Source organism: Colletotrichum phormii, assembly GCF_030913505.1.
Source record: "Colletotrichum phormii strain CBS 102054 chromosome Unknown BDP81scaffold_25, whole genome shotgun sequence".
NCBI classification, from domain to species: Eukaryota; Fungi; Ascomycota; class Sordariomycetes; order Glomerellales; family Glomerellaceae; genus Colletotrichum; species Colletotrichum phormii.
In genome coordinates this window covers 426,615-447,886 of record NW_026851467.1, presented here as the reverse complement: position 1 = coordinate 447,886, position 21,272 = coordinate 426,615, and the positions used below count along the sequence as shown (strand labels likewise).

At 53.7% G+C, this 21,272-nt stretch overlaps 8 protein-coding genes across 8 annotated transcripts; 5 read left to right on the top strand and 3 right to left on the bottom strand.

Moving 5' to 3' along the window:
• Nucleotides 1–1,805: 1,805 nt before the first annotated feature.
• On the top strand, nucleotides 1,806–2,459 carry BDP81DRAFT_453857 (uncharacterized protein; the record flags this gene model as incomplete). The annotated part of the gene is made up of 2 exons (XM_060592870.1): nucleotides 1,806–1,854; nucleotides 2,059–2,459. 2 exons carry the CDS (start codon nucleotides 1,806–1,808, stop codon nucleotides 2,457–2,459), a joined length of 450 nt encoding a protein of 149 aa, XP_060440238.1.
• A 1,221-nt stretch (nucleotides 2,460–3,680) lies between these two features.
• On the bottom strand, nucleotides 3,681–4,461 carry BDP81DRAFT_112735 (uncharacterized protein). Its single transcript, XM_060581498.1, has one exon. It carries the CDS (start codon nucleotides 4,158–4,160, stop codon nucleotides 3,744–3,746), a length of 417 nt encoding a protein of 138 aa, XP_060440237.1. The 5' UTR covers nucleotides 4,161–4,461; the 3' UTR covers nucleotides 3,681–3,743.
• BDP81DRAFT_464789 (uncharacterized protein) lies at nucleotides 4,309–4,596 on the top strand (the record flags this gene model as incomplete). Its single annotated transcript, XM_060594197.1, has 1 exon — nucleotides 4,309–4,596. The coding sequence occupies one exon, from the start codon at nucleotides 4,309–4,311 to the stop codon at nucleotides 4,594–4,596; it is 288 nt and encodes a 95-aa protein (XP_060440236.1).
• Nucleotides 4,462–5,334, top strand: BDP81DRAFT_112736 (uncharacterized protein). The gene has a single exon (XM_060581499.1). The coding sequence runs from the start codon at nucleotides 4,762–4,764 to the stop codon at nucleotides 5,215–5,217; it is 456 nt and encodes a 151-aa protein (XP_060440235.1). The 5' UTR covers nucleotides 4,462–4,761; the 3' UTR covers nucleotides 5,218–5,334.
• Nucleotides 5,335–6,220: 886 nt separating this feature from the next.
• Nucleotides 6,221–7,212, top strand: BDP81DRAFT_112743 (uncharacterized protein). Its single transcript, XM_060581500.1, has one exon. The coding sequence runs from the start codon at nucleotides 6,495–6,497 to the stop codon at nucleotides 7,086–7,088; it is 594 nt and encodes a 197-aa protein (XP_060440234.1). The 5' UTR covers nucleotides 6,221–6,494; the 3' UTR covers nucleotides 7,089–7,212.
• A 1,872-nt stretch (nucleotides 7,213–9,084) lies between these two features.
• BDP81DRAFT_410130 (short-chain dehydrogenase/ reductase) lies at nucleotides 9,085–11,226 on the top strand. The gene is made up of 3 exons (XM_060589103.1): nucleotides 9,085–9,450; nucleotides 10,066–10,633; nucleotides 10,749–11,226. Exons 1-3 carry the CDS (start codon nucleotides 9,360–9,362, stop codon nucleotides 11,113–11,115), a joined length of 1,026 nt encoding a protein of 341 aa, XP_060440233.1. The 5' UTR covers nucleotides 9,085–9,359; the 3' UTR covers nucleotides 11,116–11,226.
• A 786-nt stretch (nucleotides 11,227–12,012) lies between these two features.
• Nucleotides 12,013–13,194, bottom strand: BDP81DRAFT_112721 (uncharacterized protein). Its single transcript, XM_060581497.1, has one exon. The coding sequence runs from the start codon at nucleotides 13,109–13,111 to the stop codon at nucleotides 12,146–12,148; it is 966 nt and encodes a 321-aa protein (XP_060440232.1). The 5' UTR covers nucleotides 13,112–13,194; the 3' UTR covers nucleotides 12,013–12,145.
• Nucleotides 13,195–17,270: 4,076 nt separating this feature from the next.
• BDP81DRAFT_438134 (uncharacterized protein) lies at nucleotides 17,271–18,430 on the bottom strand. Its single transcript, XM_060591294.1, has one exon. The coding sequence runs from the start codon at nucleotides 17,867–17,869 to the stop codon at nucleotides 17,393–17,395; it is 477 nt and encodes a 158-aa protein (XP_060440231.1). The 5' UTR covers nucleotides 17,870–18,430; the 3' UTR covers nucleotides 17,271–17,392.
• Nucleotides 18,431–21,272: the final 2,842 nt, after the last annotated feature.

Genomic DNA, 21,272 nt, shown 5'->3' with positions numbered 1-21,272 from the left:
GTCGCGTATTTGGTGACTTAAGGTAAGGTACTTTGCGCTACTTCGCAAGTAGGAAAAATCCGTAGGGTAGTATTCCCAAGAATCCCATCTCAAGGATTTTGTAGGAACTTTTTTCTTCCTCTCCCACACTGCCATGTGCGTTACCGTTACGCGTCCAGTCTGTCTCGATCCAGCACAAACACCTGAACCTGAGGGGCGGGCCAGCTGGGGCTCCATGGGAAATACACTCAGTTTGACGGGCGACATTGGAGCGCAATAAGCTTCGGCTCGCTTGCTTAGCTTGCAGTGGCCAGGTTCCATCGTGAGAATCCGTTTGTCACCCGTATGGACCTCGAGCAGGCCTCCATTCCATCGAGTACCCAAGCACTCGAGGTTCAGAGTATTTTTGGCCTAGATACATGGGCAGCTGGTAGTTGCCTAAGTACGCACGGGGAAAGGGTCCGGAGCTGGGTCCGGGTCGTCGGCGAGGCGAGAAAAGAGGCGAGGAAATCGTCAAAGGGTCCTAGGACCAGCTACCCCCAGCCGCCGCCGTCGTGCCACCACCTACACTCAATTTGAAACCGAAAATCTCCTATTCTGAGCTATCGTGGACCGTGGGACCCCTCGCTACTCTCTCTCTCTCCCTCTTCTCTCTGTCAAGCTCACCTCCTGATCTGTGCCTCTATCTCTTCTCCTTCGTGCCACCTGTTCGAAACTGCGATTCAAGCGACTAGGCTCAAGGGCCACACGGTACACCAACGGGATGCGCGTGATGCACGATGCACGATGTCGACATTGCGACACCAAGAGCCCAGTCCCGTCGGCGGCGTCTAGCTCGCTTACAAGGTTACATTGATCGTGATTGAACCCAGGCCCCCCGTTCAGCCGCCGTGGATTATGCGCGCTCCATTTGCTTTCTTGCGCGCGCAGCAGCCCAGCTCCAGGCTGTGCTGTTGATGGTGATGCGACTTGCACGAGTCGGGTTGTCCCATGTTTGCATTGTCGGCATCGCATTTTCGGCGAAGGCCTAGACCGTTCCCAATTCCTTTTCCCCCTTCCTGCGGTGGAACTGCCAAAAGTCAAGTTGTACCACGCTGCGCGAACGCCGACTGCACAAGAAGGGGGGGCATCCGGGAGTAGAGTGACAGGAAGGCAGCCGCACTAACGTCGATAGCCGTGAGATAGCTTCCCCGGTGCCGCCCTACAAATAACGGCTCTCAAGTTTCGAGACAAGTGATGAGCAAGGCGACACGTGTGATCAGGCCAGAAGCCGTTGATCTGAAGTTCGGGAGACCTTTCCATTCGGGCAACGATTTCCCACTTCGGGCCGGAGCATGCCCACAGTTTGCTCCTGTTCGTAGATTGGTTTGCCGCCTCGCCAAAAAAACGCTTCCGTGGCCGCTTGGTAAAAACCGCTCACTGGAGAGATGGAGAAATAGAGATGGCCGGAGTGCACTGATTTGCGCTGTGCCCAACCCGTGGCCCGCGTGGCTATATGTACAGTAACCTTGATCTTATGACGACGGGTTCAACAGCGTTGGCGAGTTCAGCCTCTCTTGGTCTCGTCAGATGTCGGTCCCAGATAGAAGGGAGGGATGCCGAAACAGAACGGAAATATAGCATGGGCCTGAATGATAGTAGATGGCAGATATTACACGTCGGCCTGGGAGGAGCAGAGGGCAGCCACGAAGGAAGCATCAAAATTAGAGTGCATCGCGTATGGGCATCAACGCATGTAATGTATATGAACATTTGAGAACGGGAATAGCCTTCTTTCAGGAATAGGCGGTTTTTCTGCGAATGGAGTTGCGCAGATCCACTCGAAGATGAGCTCATACGAGGGCCTCTTTGATTATGGCTTGCTGCCAGTCTGCAGTAAGTCACCGGTCAGTAGAGTGAAGGGCAATTAATGATCGCCGGGACATCTCGTATTAGCGACGAGGCATTTCGATCGAGTGCGTCCAATCGGAGGTGCTGAGTTGAAATGACAGTCTGCAGGATTTTCCCTTCCGGTGCCATTTCTCCCTCATAATCTCATGTGTAGATAGATAGATGCCTTACTTTGGACATGTGAATGAGGCTGGCTTCGCAAGACCAGCACTACCGAGATGTTGCATCTCTTGGTCAACGGCGGTTCCGTCTTACCGAAGCTGCAGAACAATTGGAACACATTCACGGCCAAGACGAATAACCTCCAACGCATCCCGCGGCCAATAGTGTTTAAGAGGGCTGAATGGAAGACAAAGGGAGCCGAAATAGAGGCAACTAACTTGGGGGCCGTTTCTGCCCAAGGTTCCAGACGGCATGCTCAAGGGCCAACTCAAAATGACGGGAAATGCAGCGCCTTGGAGAGGGGCCGCAAAAATTCGGCTAACTGGCTAAACGAGCCCCTCAAACTTGAGCCAAAAATACCCAATATCCAAATATGCCACATTGTGGAAATCTTTCAAACACAAGATTCGACATTGACCATACAATAATCACCATGTACACTCGCACAAAAAGAGAGGTTATCAGAAGATTTGATTGCTGGTGGTCAAGTGAATTCGTACGAGAATAGAGTGGCTCGTGTTTCTGAAACACTGTCAATTTGTTCTAGAATCCTATTAATAGTGGCGGCATCCTTGAAGCCCTGGACTGCCCTGGCTGAGGGGAAATGGATGGGCAAAGCAAAAATGCGTTCAATAAGAGCGAGCATAGAGCAATAGTGAATCAGAGGCACAGAGAAGGCCAGAATCAAAGCCAGAGAAAGAAAGCTCAAACACTCTGGAGCAAAGAAAGGAGAGCCTGGCCCAAACCACAGTGCCCCTGGATGATGCCGCGACGGCACTCGTCCTTTCAGACAGCGGACGCAACGGACTTCAGCGAGCAGGTCCCCCGCGGGTCCTCCTCCATTAAGGTAGTCTTAGTCATTATGCGTAACCTCTGGGCGCAAGTTCTGGAATTCCGTGGCATCTACCTGTGCCTGGGTGCTAGCTGGAGCACCACCAGTTCTGGGCGACTGACTGGGGGGGGGAGAAGAAGGAGAATGACACACAAATTCTGGAACCTGGTAACCGCCCTGGAGCCCTTCTGGTGCATTGGTCAGTCTCTGGTACGCTGGTGCGCGCCCCTCTCCGTGTATCCGTACCTTTGATGGCGCTGGGTCTCTTTGTTCCTTGCCCATTCTTACTCCACAGCCCCGGCAAGCGAAAGGACTGGACACTGGCCAAAGGCAGAGTTGCTGTAGCAGAGAGAGACAGAGAGAGCGAGAGAGGCAGCTGGCTGGCAGCAGAGTAAAGGCGAGCAAAAGCGGTGCCACAGTTTGGGCGAGCCCACAGTCAAGGGACGTGAGATATCCACAGTCCTCGGTCCAGCCATGCGCCCCTCCCCAAATCTCTCTCCCAGTCCATGGGGAGCCGTGGGAGACGGACAAGGCAGAGCTGTAGAAAGCCATGGAGTAATATGTACATTACCACATAACCTTGCAGCTCGAGGTACCTGTGTCCTTGTCGATATCCGCAGTACCTTTTACCTAGTACCCATGTGTGATGAGGAAGGGCGACGAGGGTCTCGATGGGCAATGGGCGATGGGATGGGATGGGATGCTGCTGTGTAACTACCAGTACTCCGTACCAGGCGACCATGGCCTTGCCGTGTTATTTGTTCGCTGCCCCCTTCCAGACCCCTTCCCCCTTCCCGTGGATGCCGTGAGGCGTGAGATGATAAAGACCCTTTCAAGTCCCCCTCCACTGCCGCTGCTTCTTTTGATCTCTTTTTCTACCCTAGTTAACCCTTTGCTGTGCATCTGCTTGTCTGGAACATTCTTGTTGACTGCGTTGCTTCCTCTCCTTACCCCATCCAATTTCGACTCTCCTTTCTGCAGTTTCGTCACCACCCGCTACCACCACAACCACCACCAACACCAAATCTAGACTGCCCTCCACATCCTCTAGACGGTTCCTTCGGTATCTACACTTCCAGACAAAGAAACTTCCGTCATTCCGTCTCCCGTGCCGACGCCATAGAATTGTTAAAGGGACTTTGCCTGCAAGCCAGAGCAGACCGGAAAGGATTCCTCGGAAGATTACAAACCTCGACCAGCAGAAACGGCAACAACCTACTCGACTACTAGTAACCTGGTGTCGACGACCTTCCCCGAAAGTAAACGACGACAACAACACCAGCAACGGGATCAACATCTCTCATCAACAACACCCAACGAGAACAACAGCAGCAACAACTAGACAACATCCGATTCGACGATATTAGCATCGTCGATCAAAAAAACCGGTCTCCCCCAAATAACCCCCCCAAACCTTCACCACGGCTTCTCCAGCGATCGCCACCATGGGTTCCCCGAGTGGACCCCTCCGACCCCGAGCGTCGTCAAATTTCATGGGCATCCGCGCATCCGGGTTCCCACCGTCCATGACGCCGTCAGAAAAGCACCTCTTCTCAACCCACGTCAACACAGCCACGACACGCCTCTCTAGCACAATGGCCGCCAGCGAAACCGGCGAGGGCTACGTGTTTGTCGTCTACTTCCACAAGACCACAGCCGCCGATGCTCTCGCCTTGCTCCAGGCCGCAGACATCCGAGTCAGGGGCCACGAGATCCAATTTTCCTGGCACTGAGAGAAACTTGGAAACCGGAACCTCGTTTACTTTTCTTCTCCTTCTACCTCATTTGAGTAATGAGCTTCCCATTGCCTCGTTGTGCCTTGGTTTTTGAGGCCCGGGCTCCCGGCTGGACTGGACTGGACTGGACTGGACTCTTTGAGAGGTGTGGACCGTGGGTTTATGGGACGGGACCATGGGCTCATTCTCGACTCAAGCTCTTTCTGTCTGGAACCTTCCGATCCGTTTCCCGACTTCACACACATCTTGAGTCCTGCGTCCTGCCGCCGGCCGGGATTTGACAGCTTTTTGAACCGACTCGAGAGGGATCATCCCGTTTGTTTCCTTCTTCCTATGGCTTTCTCTATCTCTTTTACCTCTTTTTCTATCATTCACATATACCCCGTTCCAGACATCAGAGAGCAGAACTCTGTCTTCTTCGAATCCATACTCTACTCCTGGTCTGCTCCAACAACCCCCTACCCTACCTCTACCCTCCCATCCATCCTCCAATTCCCGCCCGACCGCCCCGGGACGAATCCTTCAGCGATCCATCCTCCACCCCTCCTCGACCAGTCACCACCCCTCCCCCCCCCCTTGCCACTCTTCTCAGAGATCTGCAAGTCTAGGCCATCCTAGACCACCCCATCCCATCCAACTTTCCAGGGCAATCATCCATCTCACCCATACACTGGCTCCTCCACCCATCTCACCTTATCTCCATCGAGCGATCAATCACGCAAAAAGGAAAAAGCATCGTTCTTCTCACGCTTCTGCGTGGCTCACTGGCTCTCACACCCCCTTATCCCGTATATCCGCGCATCCACCATCCACCACGCAAGCAAGCAAGGGGGGGGTTCGTTCGGTTCGTCGATGACCGCAGATGAGCCGCAGATGAACCAAACCCGTCCAAGTTGTTCTCTCCGCCCGCCCGCACCGCACCGCCCTGCTACTCTATCCCCCGCCCGGGTGGGCCGGCCGGCAACGCTGACGGTCAGGTCGTCGCAGGTGGGAATGAGCAACCCCCGAAAAAAAGGGGTACGCCGCGAGGGGAACGGCACGGGATGTCGGGAACATGGGAAAGAGAGTCCTGAGAAAGAGAGAGCCTGAGCAATAAAATCGAGATGAGGTGAGGTGACGCGGATAAAGGGACACGTTACGCGGCCATCCGCTTCGTCACCACTCCAGCTGCAACCGGACTCCTCCCCCCTCCCCCCCCCCTTTGGACCCTTCGAACGTCAGGCTCGCCGGCCCATCATCCTGCTACTGTTTTTTTCCGTCTTCCCACGCTTGGCACTTTGATCGATCATCGAACGGTGCCCCGTTACCAGGCCCGTTGTCAATCTCTGGGTTTCTGATCAAGGGTTGCATTCGAATTCGGCAATCGGCCCCAGTGGGGATCCCACGGAGAAAAAGAGTACAAACCACCTTAGATGAGACGGCGCCGACGCAATCGAGGACGGATTATCCGCGATTTAATTTTCAAGGGGGCACCGATTGGAGAACATTTGGACCGGGGGTGTCAAAAGTCGTGTGTGTGGAAGTTCGATCAGAAATCCACATTGGCATGCAAAGGTTAGTCCAATTCCAACAGTCACAAATATAACACTACACACAACCTTTATTTCTTTTCCCTTTTGCTTTACTCATCACATTACCTATGGAATACTGCAACTCTGTTTCGGTCTCGCAAGGAATGATCCCAAGCGGAGAATATCCGACCGCGCAGGCAGCAGCACACAGCAAAAGAGACTCTGGCCTTGCATGGAAACATCGGCTGACAGGAGTTCCAGACCAAGTTCGATTTTGATTACCGGCCCGACGTGGGGGAGCATGATGAGGGGGGACCGGGGAGGGCCTACACCACAAGACCCTGAACGGAGCAAAAGGGGACGAGCTGCACTGCACCACCGTTGATGTGCGTTTGCGCCCAGAGGTCAGCCTGTCAGGGAACAACCCCCGAGCCAGCCAAGAGGCAGAGAAAACCAAAGGGGGAAAAAACCCAAGTGGTGCTTGGTCTTGGTTTGTGGTTTGGGCTATTGTCTGGTGCAGCGTGCACTGCCATCCATCAACACCAAGACAACATTGAACACGATCCACTCGACGTAAACCAAGCCCCAGCGTTTCCGATATGGTTGGCATTCACACTCATGGAGGCTTTGCTTCGGGTTGCGGCATATCTTGTTCTCTTTTTCTTTCCTCTACTTTCCCTGCCATCTGTTCTCGTGCAATCCCAACCAGATTGCACCATTCCCCTCTGCCCCGGCTTCGCACCGCGGCGTCCGTGGAAAAGGCACCAGAGGAAACAGAATTTCAGATCCGTACTCGCAATGCACTTGTTGCCGCCACATTTCCCTTTCGGACCTGGGTCCGGAGTCATGGAAGCTACATGTAATGTACACTTCCCCTCGTCCGCATTGGTCGTATCTGGAAGCTGGAGGTGGAGGTGGAGGAGAAAGACCGGTCACCGGCCTGGCCGTACCCAAGTGCTGGTTGCAGCCAGAAAGTGACGAGTCACAAGATAACTGTTTGTCACTTAGAGCTTGGCCTTGTATCATCAGAACATGTATCCGTACAATGCTTAGCAATGAGCAAATAAATATCAAACGTCAAATGTCAAAAATATGCACAGTCACCCCCAGACCAATATTGCGCAGTTCGTCTCACGGTTCCACGGCTCGATGCCCCCCCCCCCCCCCCCCCCCCCGGCAAAGACATTGCTGATTGCAGCCAATGAGACAGACTGAATCTTGAACATGCATATCGGCGGAGACCAAAACCCGGAGCATTTCCACCTGTACTATTTGTATCGTTGAAATCTCGTGGAAGAGAATGTGCAATGTAGCCTGCTTTACAGAGTACCTTGCTCTCAGAGGCATCGCCATCACCAAACTCCAGGCCCCATAAACAACTTCCCGCGTAAACATCTGTCATCTCCCCGCTTGGTCATTGCATCGGATGGGCCGCCGACTGTGTGTGCAACTCCGTCCAAAGAACCGTTTGCTCAAAGTGAAATATGGGAAATTCACATTGCGCGGACCCGGGGAACTGGGTTTCCTTGCGTTAAAATCCCGTTTCCCCGCCGCAGACACGCCCAGTCCAAATCCCTTCATTTTTCTCGTTCCTCTTACTCCAAACGGCAAGAAACTAATACTCCATACATACAATCAACAAGTTACTTAACCCCCATAAAACGCCCATAAAACGGAACTGGACGGGCCACGGCACGGCACGGTCCCTAACTGATTTTTGACTTCCTCACTGATGGAAATGGTCATCTCCCGGTAAACCCGCATGATTTACATGGAGACTTGGGGAGCAGGCAACCGTGGGGCATCAGGAAAAAGAAAGAAGAAACGGCGGCAAACCCCCGCGGCGATTCTTATTCCCGTGTCCCTCCGTTTTGTGATCCATCAGAGCCCCGGCCCCATGTGATGTGGAGGGCCCCCCGGCCTCGGCGCAATCTTTGACGCCGTTCATGTGCTCTGATACTTCAATCTCTATTCGGACCCCGAAAGCGAGTTCCTCGGATCAGACCCGTTTGCCTCCGCGTGGTATCCGTACTCCGACCATCAGACGGGACGGGAGCAGCGCAGCAAGGTTTACGTCTAACGCTGTCGCCGATGTTAAGCTCGACTTTGCTTTCGTGCTAGACGTTTTCATTGGTTGCGATGTCGCGCCATTCGGGATGCTCTATCTGTCCCTCCATGAAGTTTCTCATGTGCGATGCGCTCGGAGTGAGGCACACCTGTCTCCGACTTGTCCTCAAGACCACCTCAAGTAATGTTTTGTGACTAAGCTAGCCCTGCCCGCGGCTGAGATTGAGCTCAAAGCCTCGATATATCAAAGAAGCATGATGCCGACAAGCTGACTACATCCGCCCACCATCCCCAAAGCGGCGATTTTCCAAATGCCACCGGCTTACATCTCCACTGCCCAAACCGGCATGGCGGCAGCATCATTCCCTCTACTTCATTTCGTCATCACATTCCTCAAGCTTCATCGCTCAGTTCTGTCTTCCAACTGGGACGAACCAGCCCGCTCAACCAATAGTTTACTCGCGAATTGCTTACAGACCCGCATGCCTACATGAGCCTAGCATTGAACCGCCATTATGCAGACGGCTTACACTCACGATAGCTTCATCCGTCCAGCGTTACCTAGGAATATGGACTCATCATCGGCCATGTCTCGTTGATCTTACCAGATACAGCATGTAGACAAGGGAATGAAGGATCTTGTGGAGATAGGAGGCCATGGTCTAACGGGCGAAGACACATCGCCGACGGCGCAACTTGGTGAATAGAGCTGTCGTAAACCACATGTATAGCCTAAACATGTAGGGTAGGGGATCTAAGGAACTGTCAGTGCGGTTCGCGGCGCATATTGAGCGAGTCTTGGAAGTACATGAGCTTCATTGAATAGGTATAAGATGCATGAGCCTCCTCCTTCTCTTTCCATATTCTCCAAGACATCCTATCGATCGTAGTCGAGCCACCGGCCCAAGTTCCTACCACCATCCTCAACATCACGAATCGCCAAGATAGGTCTGGATAACCACAGAGCCTACAAAGACTGATATATCAAGTCTAAGAGCTTTCCTCGACCTTGAAAGGATTGCTTGTCATATTCCGACCACGTCTTGCCCAGGTTACTTGCGACTTCAGAATCCGCGGCGGGCGACAAGTAGCTCTTCTCCGACATCTTTGCGACTTCAAGTGCCTAGAAATCAGGCTCACGCTCCCAATCAAGCTTCTGACGCCGCTTGTTTCCTCGGAAAGATGGTCGCCCTCTTTGTGTACGAAAAGGACATGCATGATCCGACTCCGGACATCCCTTCCCTCGAAGGAAAGGTCATCTTCGTCACCGGTGGTGAGTCCATGCCCTCCTTTTTCTGCAGAGGTTTCCATCGCTTTCGCAACTTCCCTCACATCCCTTCGTTTCTCAATGGACAGCTTCCGAGAAGATCAAGGCTTCTTCTGTCTTTTGTCTTCTGCTTTCTTCTTCTTCCTCCCTCATCGGGCTCATTTACTCAGCGCGAGAGTCGATATCGGGGAAAGGAGAGCAGTATGACCCAAAACTTTTCTTGTCATGTCCCATGCTGCTCTCGTTCAACATTGTATCGAAAGGAGCCCTTTGAAGCATCTCATTACTCTGATACGACCCATCGTCGTGGTTATTCTAGCTCGTGCCAACCCCGACATATTCCACCATCCGCTTCCCCTCCCATCGTTCTTGGCTATATCACCTTGTGGTGACTTCATCCTCATAGGAGAGAAACAATCACACCTGACATCCGCCCTTTCCACGCAAGTGCTGGTTGAAGATCACTCAGGACACTGTTGAGATCATTAGGGAAAAGATCACGGCTCTTTCAATATCACCATCCAACATCCGCTTCACGTTCATTCCCCATCAAAAGACACATACCTAGTACACACATATCACAGAATTCGCTCATCACCAACACAACTAACAACCACACAGGAACAGCAGGCCTAGGCAAATCCACAATCCTCGCCTTGCTAGCCCACAACCCATCACGCATCTACTTCTCAGGCCGTTCCCACGCCTCCGCCAAAGCCCTCATCGAGGCCGCTGCCGCCATCTCTTCCCCCGCATCTTCATCCGCAGCCTCCTCCCCTCCTCCCCTAACCTTTATTCCCCTAGACCAAACTTCCCTCCCCTCAATCCGCGCCGCCATCAGAAAACACTTCACCCACACCCGCCTCGACATCCTAATCAACAACGCAGGCATCATGGCCGGCGCCGCAGGCCTGTCAGCCGACGGCTACGAGATCCAGTTCGCTACGAATCATCTCGGTCACGCCATGATTGTGCGCGAGCTCCTGCCCGTCTTACTACGTACCGCCGAGGGATCCGGGTCTGGATCTTCGTCCAGCGGTGGCGGCGGTAGTGATGCCCCGGCAGACGTACGCATCATCAACCTCACGTCCGTCGGGTACCAAGCCCACCCAAGCGATGGCATCTCCTTTGACACGCTGAGTACGACGCAAGCTGGACCACCGGTGCTGGGACAATGGATTCGATACGGGTACGTCACTCCAATCTCTTTCATCACGTACCTACTCTCTCCTTCCTTTCCCCTACTGACCCTCGAACTCATCACAACCCCCCCCCCAAACCACTTCCAACTAACACCCTCCCAGCCAAAGCAAACTCGCAAACATCCTCTACACCCGCTCCCTCGCCCGCCGCCACCCCACAATCACAACCCTCGCAATCCACCCAGGCCTCGTCAACACAGGCCTCGTAACAAACCAAAGCCGCCTCAACCGCCTCCTCGTCTACCTCCCGCAAAAGATCATGGGGTCTACGGTCCTGACGCCGGAGCAAGGCTGCTGGAACCAGGTCTGGGCCGCTGCCGCCGCGAAGAAGGCGGATCTCGTGAATGGTGGGTTTTACATGCCTGTCGGGCACCTGGCGGATGATAAGCTTGGTGAGATGGCGACGGATGATGAGTTGGCTGGGAGGCTTTGGCGATGGTCGGAGGATGTTTTGGATCGGGTTGAGTGAGGGTGTTGCAGGGTCGTATGAGAGTGTTGTCAACCTCAAGTGTACATCAAGTATAAATTTTATTTCCTCATCATTTCGTAGATTCAAATCTACACGGAGATAAACATGGCGAAAGAGGCTAATGCAGTCATTTTATTGCCCGACCATGTACGTGCACAGTTTCTTACCCTGCCAGATTGTCCAAATCGGTTCCCAGAGATCGGAATGCATCGCAGGCCCATGTCAAGGCGGCCCGACGTCTCACTCTCCCGGGACCCGGCTCCGGGGCCGAACCCCGGCCGGCGCAGGCCACATTCCCATCGCCGGGCCGGACGGAAGTATATGTCTCGCTTCCGCACCTGGCACCAAGAGCGTTACACCGGACGTCGAGACAAGATAGCACAATGCCACTTCGCCATCGATCGAACCCTGGATGTCCCACCTGGCGTGTGCCCTCGTCCGCCCATCCAATGTCACCTCACACCACCGCGTCGCCGACGCGCGACCCCATCGTCGCTGCTAATCATTGACATCCCCGAGTTCCAACAGATCATACGGATACCACACCCATCGGACGTTCAGTCCGCCAACTAAATCTCTAGATTTAGACGCAGCACGCCAGCCAGCCGGTCAATGTTTGCCATCGCCTGCGGCTAACCTCGTTCTCTTGGACTCGATCGCCTCACGGGCGAACTATCCCCAAGATGGGCTTATCAGCCGTCCACTACTACGGCCGCTCACACCATCTCTCAACTTCTCAACGTCACCTCAAGAGGAATGGCACACAACGCACGCCCCCTCCCAAATTCCCAATCTCTCATGTTCCGCCGTTCGACAGGGTCGGCCTGTGTGAGCTGTAATACCTTACTCTGAAATCCGTAATAGCGGCTCCAGCGGACAGAATCATACTGTCCAGTTTACCCCGCCAAAACGCCAATTCCCACCGCCCGACGACGCGGACCGCGCCTTGAACCGCGCCTTGAACCGCGTCGAGTTGACACATTCGGGGAAATTTGTAAACAAAAATAACATGAACCCTAACAAAGTGGCATCACACTTTGTGACCGTCATGTCCGGGCCCGCTGTTGGGCGATACTTTGCGCGAAGAAAAGTCGGGAAACCTTACAGATGGGGAGTGCAAATGAAAATCGCCTGCAGTGCACTCGCTCGTGCAGCACATGTTCGAAGCTGTGATAAGCCATGTCCCAGGCGCACTCTCGTCTGGCAAAGACTCAAGTCGGACTCGGAAACGTGTGTGACAAGAAAGCGCAGAGAACAGGAATGGTGATCCAAGACAGGGCCGCAGTAATGCAACCACTTTCGGCCGGTAGTAACCTGTAGCACGTTCCCCGCGACCAGGGAGATCAAATTCCAGTCCAAACCCGCCGTCTCGGGTTGCATTCCTCAAAGCAGGGGTGCATAACAAGCACGGGAAGAGACTGAAATGGCGACTCCATTGGAGGCCCGTGGGGAATGGGAGTCTCTCAGTCATCGGGAGTGACGGAGCGGGAATCATCGCATGGCTTCTGCTGCCATGGTAGAAACGCTCTTCCCAGCTGCTTCCCAGTGACGGAGGGTCCAGACTCTCACAGAAAATTTCTCTTGCAACCTCGACTCCATCATTGCCATTCTTTTTTGTGTGGGCAGCCCTTTGGTTCAGCCCTGACATCGGCTTTCGATGACCCGTCCGATGGGAAGCCCAGGGTGGCGGCCAAACTGGAGGGAGAGGTGCAAATCGCGGAGATTGGGGGGGCCCCAGCGTGGTGCGGAAGCGAAATAACGTCGGCTTCTTAGCGCCGGCAAGGGAGGGGGGGGGAGCAATGGACGTGGGCGTACGGATGCGCATTGTTGGTAACTTAACGCTGCAGAGCCAGACGGCCAGAGTGGCAGAGGCAATCCATCGTTGATCCATCCCAAACGACTTGCCTCTCGTGGTAACACGAATCGTGACTCTCGCCCCGGGGATTGCACAACTCTCCGGCCACACGACCGGTCTAGGCTGTGGGCAGTCTTTCATCTTAGACCGTTTTACCCATATTGACTGACGTAGAGGACGAAGTAGCTATCCTTCTTCTCAACAACCATGGCCAACTTCCAGCATCGAAGAACGGCATTCTGGGCATGGACCTTCAACCCGGACAGTCTCGAGCCGTATCCGTTCCCTGCCTTTCTCTATCCGTATATTCATACGGCGATGAGCGGGAGGCCATGTGTTGGAGGGGCAATAAATGTCCGTCCGCCCTGGATTTTGCCGGGAGGGAGGCCGTCAAAGTCTTGAGGTACCGGTCCGATCACGCCGCCGCGTGAGCCGTGTCCATTGAACAACTTCGTGGATCGTCGGTTTACAACCACGACGCTCGTGATTTTCTGTGCCGTCATCAGTCGATGCCACGTTGGCCCCCGTTGCCCGTCCGTCAGTATGGCCGTCAATCTCTGAATATCCCTCGTCTTCCCCAGCGATCAGCCCCGGGTCAGCCTTGCCAACAAGATGCCGCCGGGTGGACCTGGAGGAGACACGTTCTAGCGCTGGTAAGAGGAAAGGAAAAAAAAAAAAAAAAAAAAAAAAAAAGGATAGGTAAGAAAAAAAGCTTTGGACCGCCAAAAACCAGTTGTAAATCTTAAAGACTGGGAACGGCCCGGCTGGTAGGAGCGTCATTATCAGACGAACTGGCGCACGGCACATCTTTGATGACTCCATTCTTTCTCCAGTCAATCAAGATGCGACAACCTCAATCTGCGGCTGCACCGGGCCATTTCGAACTCAGGCCGCCAGCGTTCATGCCGTGCTGCAGGACCGGGAAAGTCCTGGGAGCAGGCGGGGAAGTTGAATCTGTGTTTCTTGTAGCGTGAATTTTCCCCTTGGCTGTCGAGGCTTTCAGTGCTCCGTCAGCAGAAACCTCGCACCCACATGCCCATCAAACATTGATTAAATCCGATTCGTGCTCAATCTCGATGGCCCAGGTCATATTAACTTGGCTGACGTGTTTTGGTCCAGCAGGGCTTGACCAAGCATGCTGCACCGCTGCCGCAGTGCCTCTAGGCTCTGATGAATAGTTGCTGAAGGACAAATCTCGCTGATTGCTGCCAAGAAAGTAAGTATTTGTTTCTTCAATCTCAAAGAGTTGGACCCGTTGGTAATCTAGGGCTGCGATTCCACCCGCTGGATCAGTAGCTTTCCCGACCGAACAGCCGACAACCATTCGGCTGGGATTCAGGGTGGACTTGCTTGAGAAAGTGTACCTTTACAGCCTGAGTCTGCCCATCTTCATGTCGGAAAGTATTACTGGCCGTTGGGCTGCACCGTTTCCGTACGAATAAGCAGTTATCGACTCGTCAACAGCACCAGCAGCCCCGACGATCCAACTTTCTTTCATACAACGTGAACTTGTGAAGCCCTAGCCTTGGCCGGGATCTGCCATGACTGAGATCTGATGCCACTATCTGGTGCAAGGATGCGCCAGGGCCCAGCAGCTCAGAAGTCCCCGACACTGTGCGTCTTGTACGGATAGTGCAAAATGCTTTCTTTTCCAACATGAGAATGATCAGATACTATTCTTTGAAGCCAGCTGAGCTCACAGTCTTGATGGTGAAATGTGACCCAACCCGCAGAGGCAAGGAGCGCACGATCGCCGCCGCAAAGGTAAAAGTGCCAGGAACAGCTTGCTGATTGGCCGCGGAAGCTGGCGGCAGGTCCACAGGGATGGACCGAGAGAGAGAGAGAGAGAGAGTCGAATGCCCCCTCTTCAAAATTTCCAAAGGGGGTGGGGAAAAAAACGATTGTCGCTGTCTGCCTCTGACGGCGTCCGTTTGCTTGGCTAGCGGGGAGTTCGAACACTTGACGGCTGAAGGCCAAGGGATCGCTGTCCGTCTAACAGGAAGAAGCGAGAGACACCCCCCCCCGGTGGACAAAATTATGCAGCTCGCATGAATCGTGAAGTCGTTGTGTTTCCAAGTCAGACATGAACGCAACGAATACTCCGTACTCCGTAGATGTTGTGAGGTAGACCCGAGCCAGAGCTAATGTATGCATGGGTAAAGATATCCGTATAGTGGGACGAAGTGTTTTCGACGTGTCTTTGTTGGCTTGCAAGGAATGCCAAAGAATCGACATAACGCCAGTAGGGAAATTCTGGATTCTGTTCTAAACGTGTGTCACACACGATAGTGTTGCCACGGCGAAAGAAGCATACGGAGCTTGGAATCCCTCTTCCGTATTGAACCCGTATCCAGAGGCATTTGCAGACCATTTGCAGCCTGCAGGACCGGAATCTCTCTTGCAGTTGACAGCCGTTTCTTCCGCAAAGCCACTCAATTCCCGTGCTGTGACGGGCTCAAGAAGCCGGGATGTCGTCCGTGGTCCAGGCCGGAAGAAAATCGGATCAAGCACGCATGCGGCATTGCCACCTCTCTTCCAAGAGACCAGATCAATGGGGCATTGGGGATGCAGTAGTCCTGCTATTTTGTCGAATGACCGTCCTTCCAGCTCCGAGACATGAGCAAGTTGGAACAGACCTCGATTGGAAACCAAACGACTCAAAGGCAGTAAGGACCGGGAAGCCTGGTGATAGGCGATGCGCTCAAAGTGTAGCCGAGCTGAAGGGTTGTCCAAGACGTCTCGAGGGCTGAAGAGAGGAACGGAATGCAAGAAGCGCTCCATTGGAGGAGTACAGCCGAAACACGAATCTGACGGAAACGCGGGGGTTGCATGGCAGCACGGGTGATGTGCAAAGTGGGCGCGGGCCAAAGCTGACCTGGTAAAGCGTGTCGGCCACTAGGTCTAGGCAGTTGATCGAGGAGACCAGGGTGCCACAGTGGAAAATGGTGTTTGCCATGGTCATCGCCGGTCTGGAAGACGACGACAAATAGTTGCTGGGCATGAGTCTAAGCAAAGCACAAGCTGATGTTTGTGTCACTGCTCGTATCCTGTCATCTGTTGACATTGCTCGCCAGAGCCCCAAGCCGAATAGATGTCGAGGTCGTGCGGCTTGGAGACTTGAAGGTTAAAAGTCAAAAATAGGGGTTGGTCCAGGGAACACCAGCTGACCGGATCATGGACGGATCTTGCGTGGCGGCGCCGAGGGCACAGCAGCTACAGACTGAGCACGCGAGATGCAGACTGACGACAATGGCGCAGATAACACTGCAGTTCCTGTACCTCATTGAACCTTGTGCCGATCAGCAAACACCAACCTTGGCCGGCCAGCCACCCAGCAATACAGCATGGACGCAAAACTCTTGAGAATAAAATGAAGGACGAGGGCGGTACGAATAGGGGATCTGCGGATACCTGAACCTCTGCCGTGGTTCCTGCCGTGGTTCCTGCCGTGGTTCCTGGTACTGGTCTCATTGTGTTTGGTGCAATGACACCAGAGCGGCCCTGGGATGATTTGAGGCTGAACCAATAGACCACGACAGGCGGTTGACGAAATTGTGAGGGCCGTATCCGCCCCGTTATTCAGTTGAGGATTGAGACACCAGAAAAGGGGTCCAGCAGAAGAAGATAGGGCCGCGCATAAGATCAAGTCCTTGCCTAGGTTTCTCAGTCGCAGTGCATCCGCATCGCAGTTGCGAGTCTGAAGTTAAATATCTTTGATCAGAAAAGTCACCTTGCAACTTCGAGGAGGGTTGCGCAACGTCTTGCCGTGCGCACGAATGCCGCTCTTGAAGCTGCGAGGCTACCGGTAGGTACTACGGGGGTTTGGTGAGTCTAGGCAGTGGCTTTCCACATGCTCTTGGATTCAAGACAAGATTGAATGCAGCGACTGCCTCTAGAGCCGGACTTTATGACCTGTGGGCAAGAGCTTGCAACGGTTGGCGTTATAATTTGGTTGGGTGGTGAGACATTTGGATCAGAGGTGGCCTGTTAGTGCGCCCCTGGTTTCTTGATAATCTGGTCGAAACGCCCCTCGTAGATGGTTGTGGGCTCTGCCATTTGTCAGTTCATTTGCCCATGAGCCTGACTGATACTGATCTGACGCTTGCCCGGCTTGCCCGCAGTTTTCAGTGATCAGCGAGGGAGCATCAATGCATACAGCTTCAAAGTTCAAGCATGTGTGCGTGTTGAGTAGCAAGGAGCATTGGGACAGGTCGGGCCAGTTGCTTTCTTTTTAAGGTTAAAGACCCTCGACGAGCACAGGCTGAACAGCGTAGGTGGCCATTCATGCAGTAAAGCATCGGTGATGGAACCGCTGAACCGTGTGCTTGCTGGTCAATATTTGATGTTGACTGCTGGAACTGTAGCATAGCTTGAGAGTGGCCTACTAACAGCCGACACGACTTTGGATGCTCAAATGCTCCATCACGTCCACAAGTAGAGTGGTGGAGCGGCAGGGCGTAGCCATGCAATTAGATGCGGGACGCAACCAACTCCCGTTTCTACTAGGGCCACCCCCTTGTCTCCATCTCGGCGTTTGGGCAAGACGATGGTGATCAGAAACGAGCAGGAAACTTTTTGGACAGCTTCGAACGTAGCCAGGTCGAGAAGAAGGGAGAGATAGAGAGCCGCAGGGCCAAGAAGCAAGTGGTTGATAAACAAAGGTTGTGGCAACGACTTGCGAATGTGATACGCGAACTTGGTGAGGCGAAACGACGGGAAGCATGCGGGGGCCAGGCGATGGTGGGCACGAGAGGGGGCCGGGGCCCTCTGAGCGGCGGGCAGATGACTTGTCAAGGAATCTGGGCGGCCCTGTTGGCGATAGTTACGATGAATTTGACCCTCGTGGCCATGCGTTTTGTCCGTTTGTTGTCGTAGACTAGGATGGGAACGGATGGGCATCGGCAAGAACAGACTCTGGTGACAAGCGCGTAGGTGAGAACGGCAACGCCTCGGATGGGGTCTTGGCTGCGTTGCTGATCAAAGCTTGCAGGCGATGTGAGAGGTGTTTCGCTCGCAGCGTATCATTTGGTGGAAGCGCCAACTTGTACGGTGGAAGGCCACGACGGAAGGCTTTTGGTGATTGAGACGATGCGAATTGATGGCGTAGGTAAACGAGACTATCGAGCTGTAACGACTCCGGACAGAGACAGCCGGCTATCTCGAAGTTGACGAAGACTCTTCAGAACAGAGGAACATTTCCATTGCTTGCTGGTAGGACGAAAGCAAGGCGGCTGTGGCGGTTATTGTGGTTGTTGATGTTGAGGGAGCCGTCGATCAAAAGGATGTGGAATTTGGGGCGGTGTCATGTGCGTTCTCTGGCGTGCGGATGTGTTTCTTCTTTGCCCCTCTAATCCAAAGGCGTCATGGCGATGAGACTGATGGTTTGTTTTGATGATGAATCAATCCTCTGCCAGACCGAGACATTGAGGGTCGAAGGGGAGGGGTCAAATTGTTGTTCACCTCTGTGTGTGTGTGGCAGAGATGGGAATGGTGGTGGTGCTTCCAAGGCTGTTTGAGATGGAAGGAACACTCGCAATTGCTTCCTTCCAGGTTCAATCAGGCACTTTCCGTCCCAAGAAAGGCGCAGGAGACAAGGCAGGCACAACAGGATGGTACGCACGAGTACCTGCATCTTCGCATCTGCGCATCTGCAGCTTCACCTGCCGTTGGTGGCACAGGCAGGCACAGGCAGGCACAGGCAGGCACAGGCATGCCCGTGTTCCTGCCGTCCGGTAGAAGAACCGCGATGTACCTGCCTCACTACCTTCCCTCACCTTAAGGTAGAGAGCCGGTACGTATCCCTCGCTACTCGAGCTGACTAAGGTAAAGTGAGGAAGGGACTGTTTTACTGTGTATCTTCGTACCTACCTGATTAAGGTACTCCGTAAGGAAGGAAGGCGTTTGACGGCGCTTGCTTTTTGGCTTCAGATTGTGCAGAAACATCTACCATTCACCATTGAGACTCAAGACATTCGAATGCATTGAACAAGACACCTCCCCTGCCTCTAGCCTGCTCAGCCAATTGATGCAATGACGGCAATTCATTATCCGCGGCTGCTGGAAAGGAGTAGCAGATAAACCGAGGGGAGCATACCTACCTCCTCACTGAGGTGCGTAAGGTACCTAGGCGCGGGAGGAAAAGAAGAGAAAGCAGCGAGAAATGACCCCACTTGCAATTTTGACATTTGACACCCCTTCTGAGTACGTACCTTTCCACTCCCAGCCCAGCTGACATAAGGCCCTCCCATCTATCTATCAGACTGTTAGTGCTTGTGCATGGCTCTTGACCGAATCTCCGCAGTTCGACCTAACAGACGCTATCACCACTCACTTCCCAACGGCTTTTCCTTGGTGCTGGGTCTGTCTGCTTGGTGTCTGCTGCCCACCAATAAACGACTCAAATTCGTCCGCGCTACGCTGCGCTGTGAACACCATACTCCGTACTCCGTACTCCGTACTGCACAGTAAGGTAGCGTGCAGTGTCCTGTGCCTGGCCAGGTCCCTTGCATTTCGCATCCCGGGCCAGACCCAAGCCAGACAAGTGCCAGAAACAAAATGCCAGGGGCCAGGAACTCACCCACTGTTCGTCCTCAGGGCGTCAGGGGGCCTCTTTTGAGTGTCCAGCCGGGGCCAATCCCGCCCCTCCTCTTCCTCTTTTCTCTTAGTGCCGCCTTCGTGCCTCTCGAATGAGTCTCATCCCTCTCCTCCCGTAGCCCCGTCCCTAGTCGACTCTCCTGTCTGGTGAGCCGATGAGATGACGACTATTCCAGTAGAGTACCTATTAGGAACATAATGAGAGAGTAGTGGGCGGGGATGATGGGGATTTATTCTCTTTTCATTCTACTCCGTATGTGAGGCCGGGACATTTTGAGCCCTAATGTTAGCCTCACCTAACTCACTCATGCACTCACTCACACTGTCACTCACTCATACTGTTTCTCACAATAGTGACAGTGCCACTCACTCACTCATTCCCAGGTTCCCACAGTCCAACTCATAAACCCAATCTCATGATTCATCCCACACCCCTCCTCAACCCCCCTGCTTCAACCATCACCATCCATCCGTCCCGTCGTGCAGCCACAATCCCAGTCCGCCTCTCCCCGTCCACGCCGTCTCCTATCCACAATCCACACACCTCTTCTCGAATCTCCTCCTCCTCCTCCTCCTCCTACTCCTCCTTCACAAGTTCAGTAGGTATCTCTCCCCTGCCGCCCTGACACCGTGACACCCACAACCATCTTCGACCACCCCCCGTTCGTGGCTCGGATTCTCCAATTTCTGGTGCCTGTCACCCTGTCCCTGCACTGCATCCGCAATTCTTCTTTTCCCTCCTTTGGGCTCCTGGGTCACTCCTTTCTCTCCCGTCACTCGCAATCCAATCCAATCCTCGTCCTCCTCCAAGACCATCGTCTCCAGTCGTTTACTTTTGCTTCCACCGGCCTTCCTTGCTCCTCGCCTACCTTCATCCCCCCCCTCCCCTTCTCTCTTTCTGCCCTCTGCTTCCCTCTCCACTGAACCACGAGCCTACCTTAGCTCTGGATCTGATCAGCGTCTCTACTAGTACACTACACTGAACCCAAGTCACTCGTTGCTTTTCTTCCCCTTCTTCTTCTTGGTTCCCTTTTGTTTGCCTGCTAGGAAGAAAACCCAGGTGAGGCAAGGAAAGAGAAAAAAAAGAAAAAAAAAAAAAGGTTTCCCAAGAGAGCTTCCCACATTCCCACCCGAGTCCTTCTTTTCTCGACACACACAACACACACACACACACACATTCTCTCTCGCCTCTTTCTTTCCGCCGTCTTCTCGACTTCGAGTCTTTCAATACGACACTGTCGACGCTGCTCGCCGCCCTGTCTGGTTGACCTCGCCTAAAAACATCGAACGGCACTGCGAGATCCAGTATCTCTGCGACCTTTGGACCGCCCAAACAAGATCACTCGACCGGGATTGTCGAATTACCCCCGACGGGATCTCTCCCTTTCTTATCAGCAACCCGCGATTCAGCCATATTCCACCAAGTCTCCCCACGGAACTTATCCACCTCGCTCGCTACTGCCAACACGTTACGTCCAGTTCCTACACCTCGTGGTACAGTGACCAGACCGAATTCGACGCACCTCTTGCTGCCGCCAGCCTATTGCGCAGAACACCATTGGAATCCGTGTACGACCCTGGACCTGGAGGACTGGAGGAGTCTACCTTGGTTCACGCAACGAACCACTTCTTCTTCTCGTCTTGACGCTTTCGATTCTGTCGTCCAAGCACATTCAACATTTTCGCCAGCAATCTTTTCCTTCGCTGA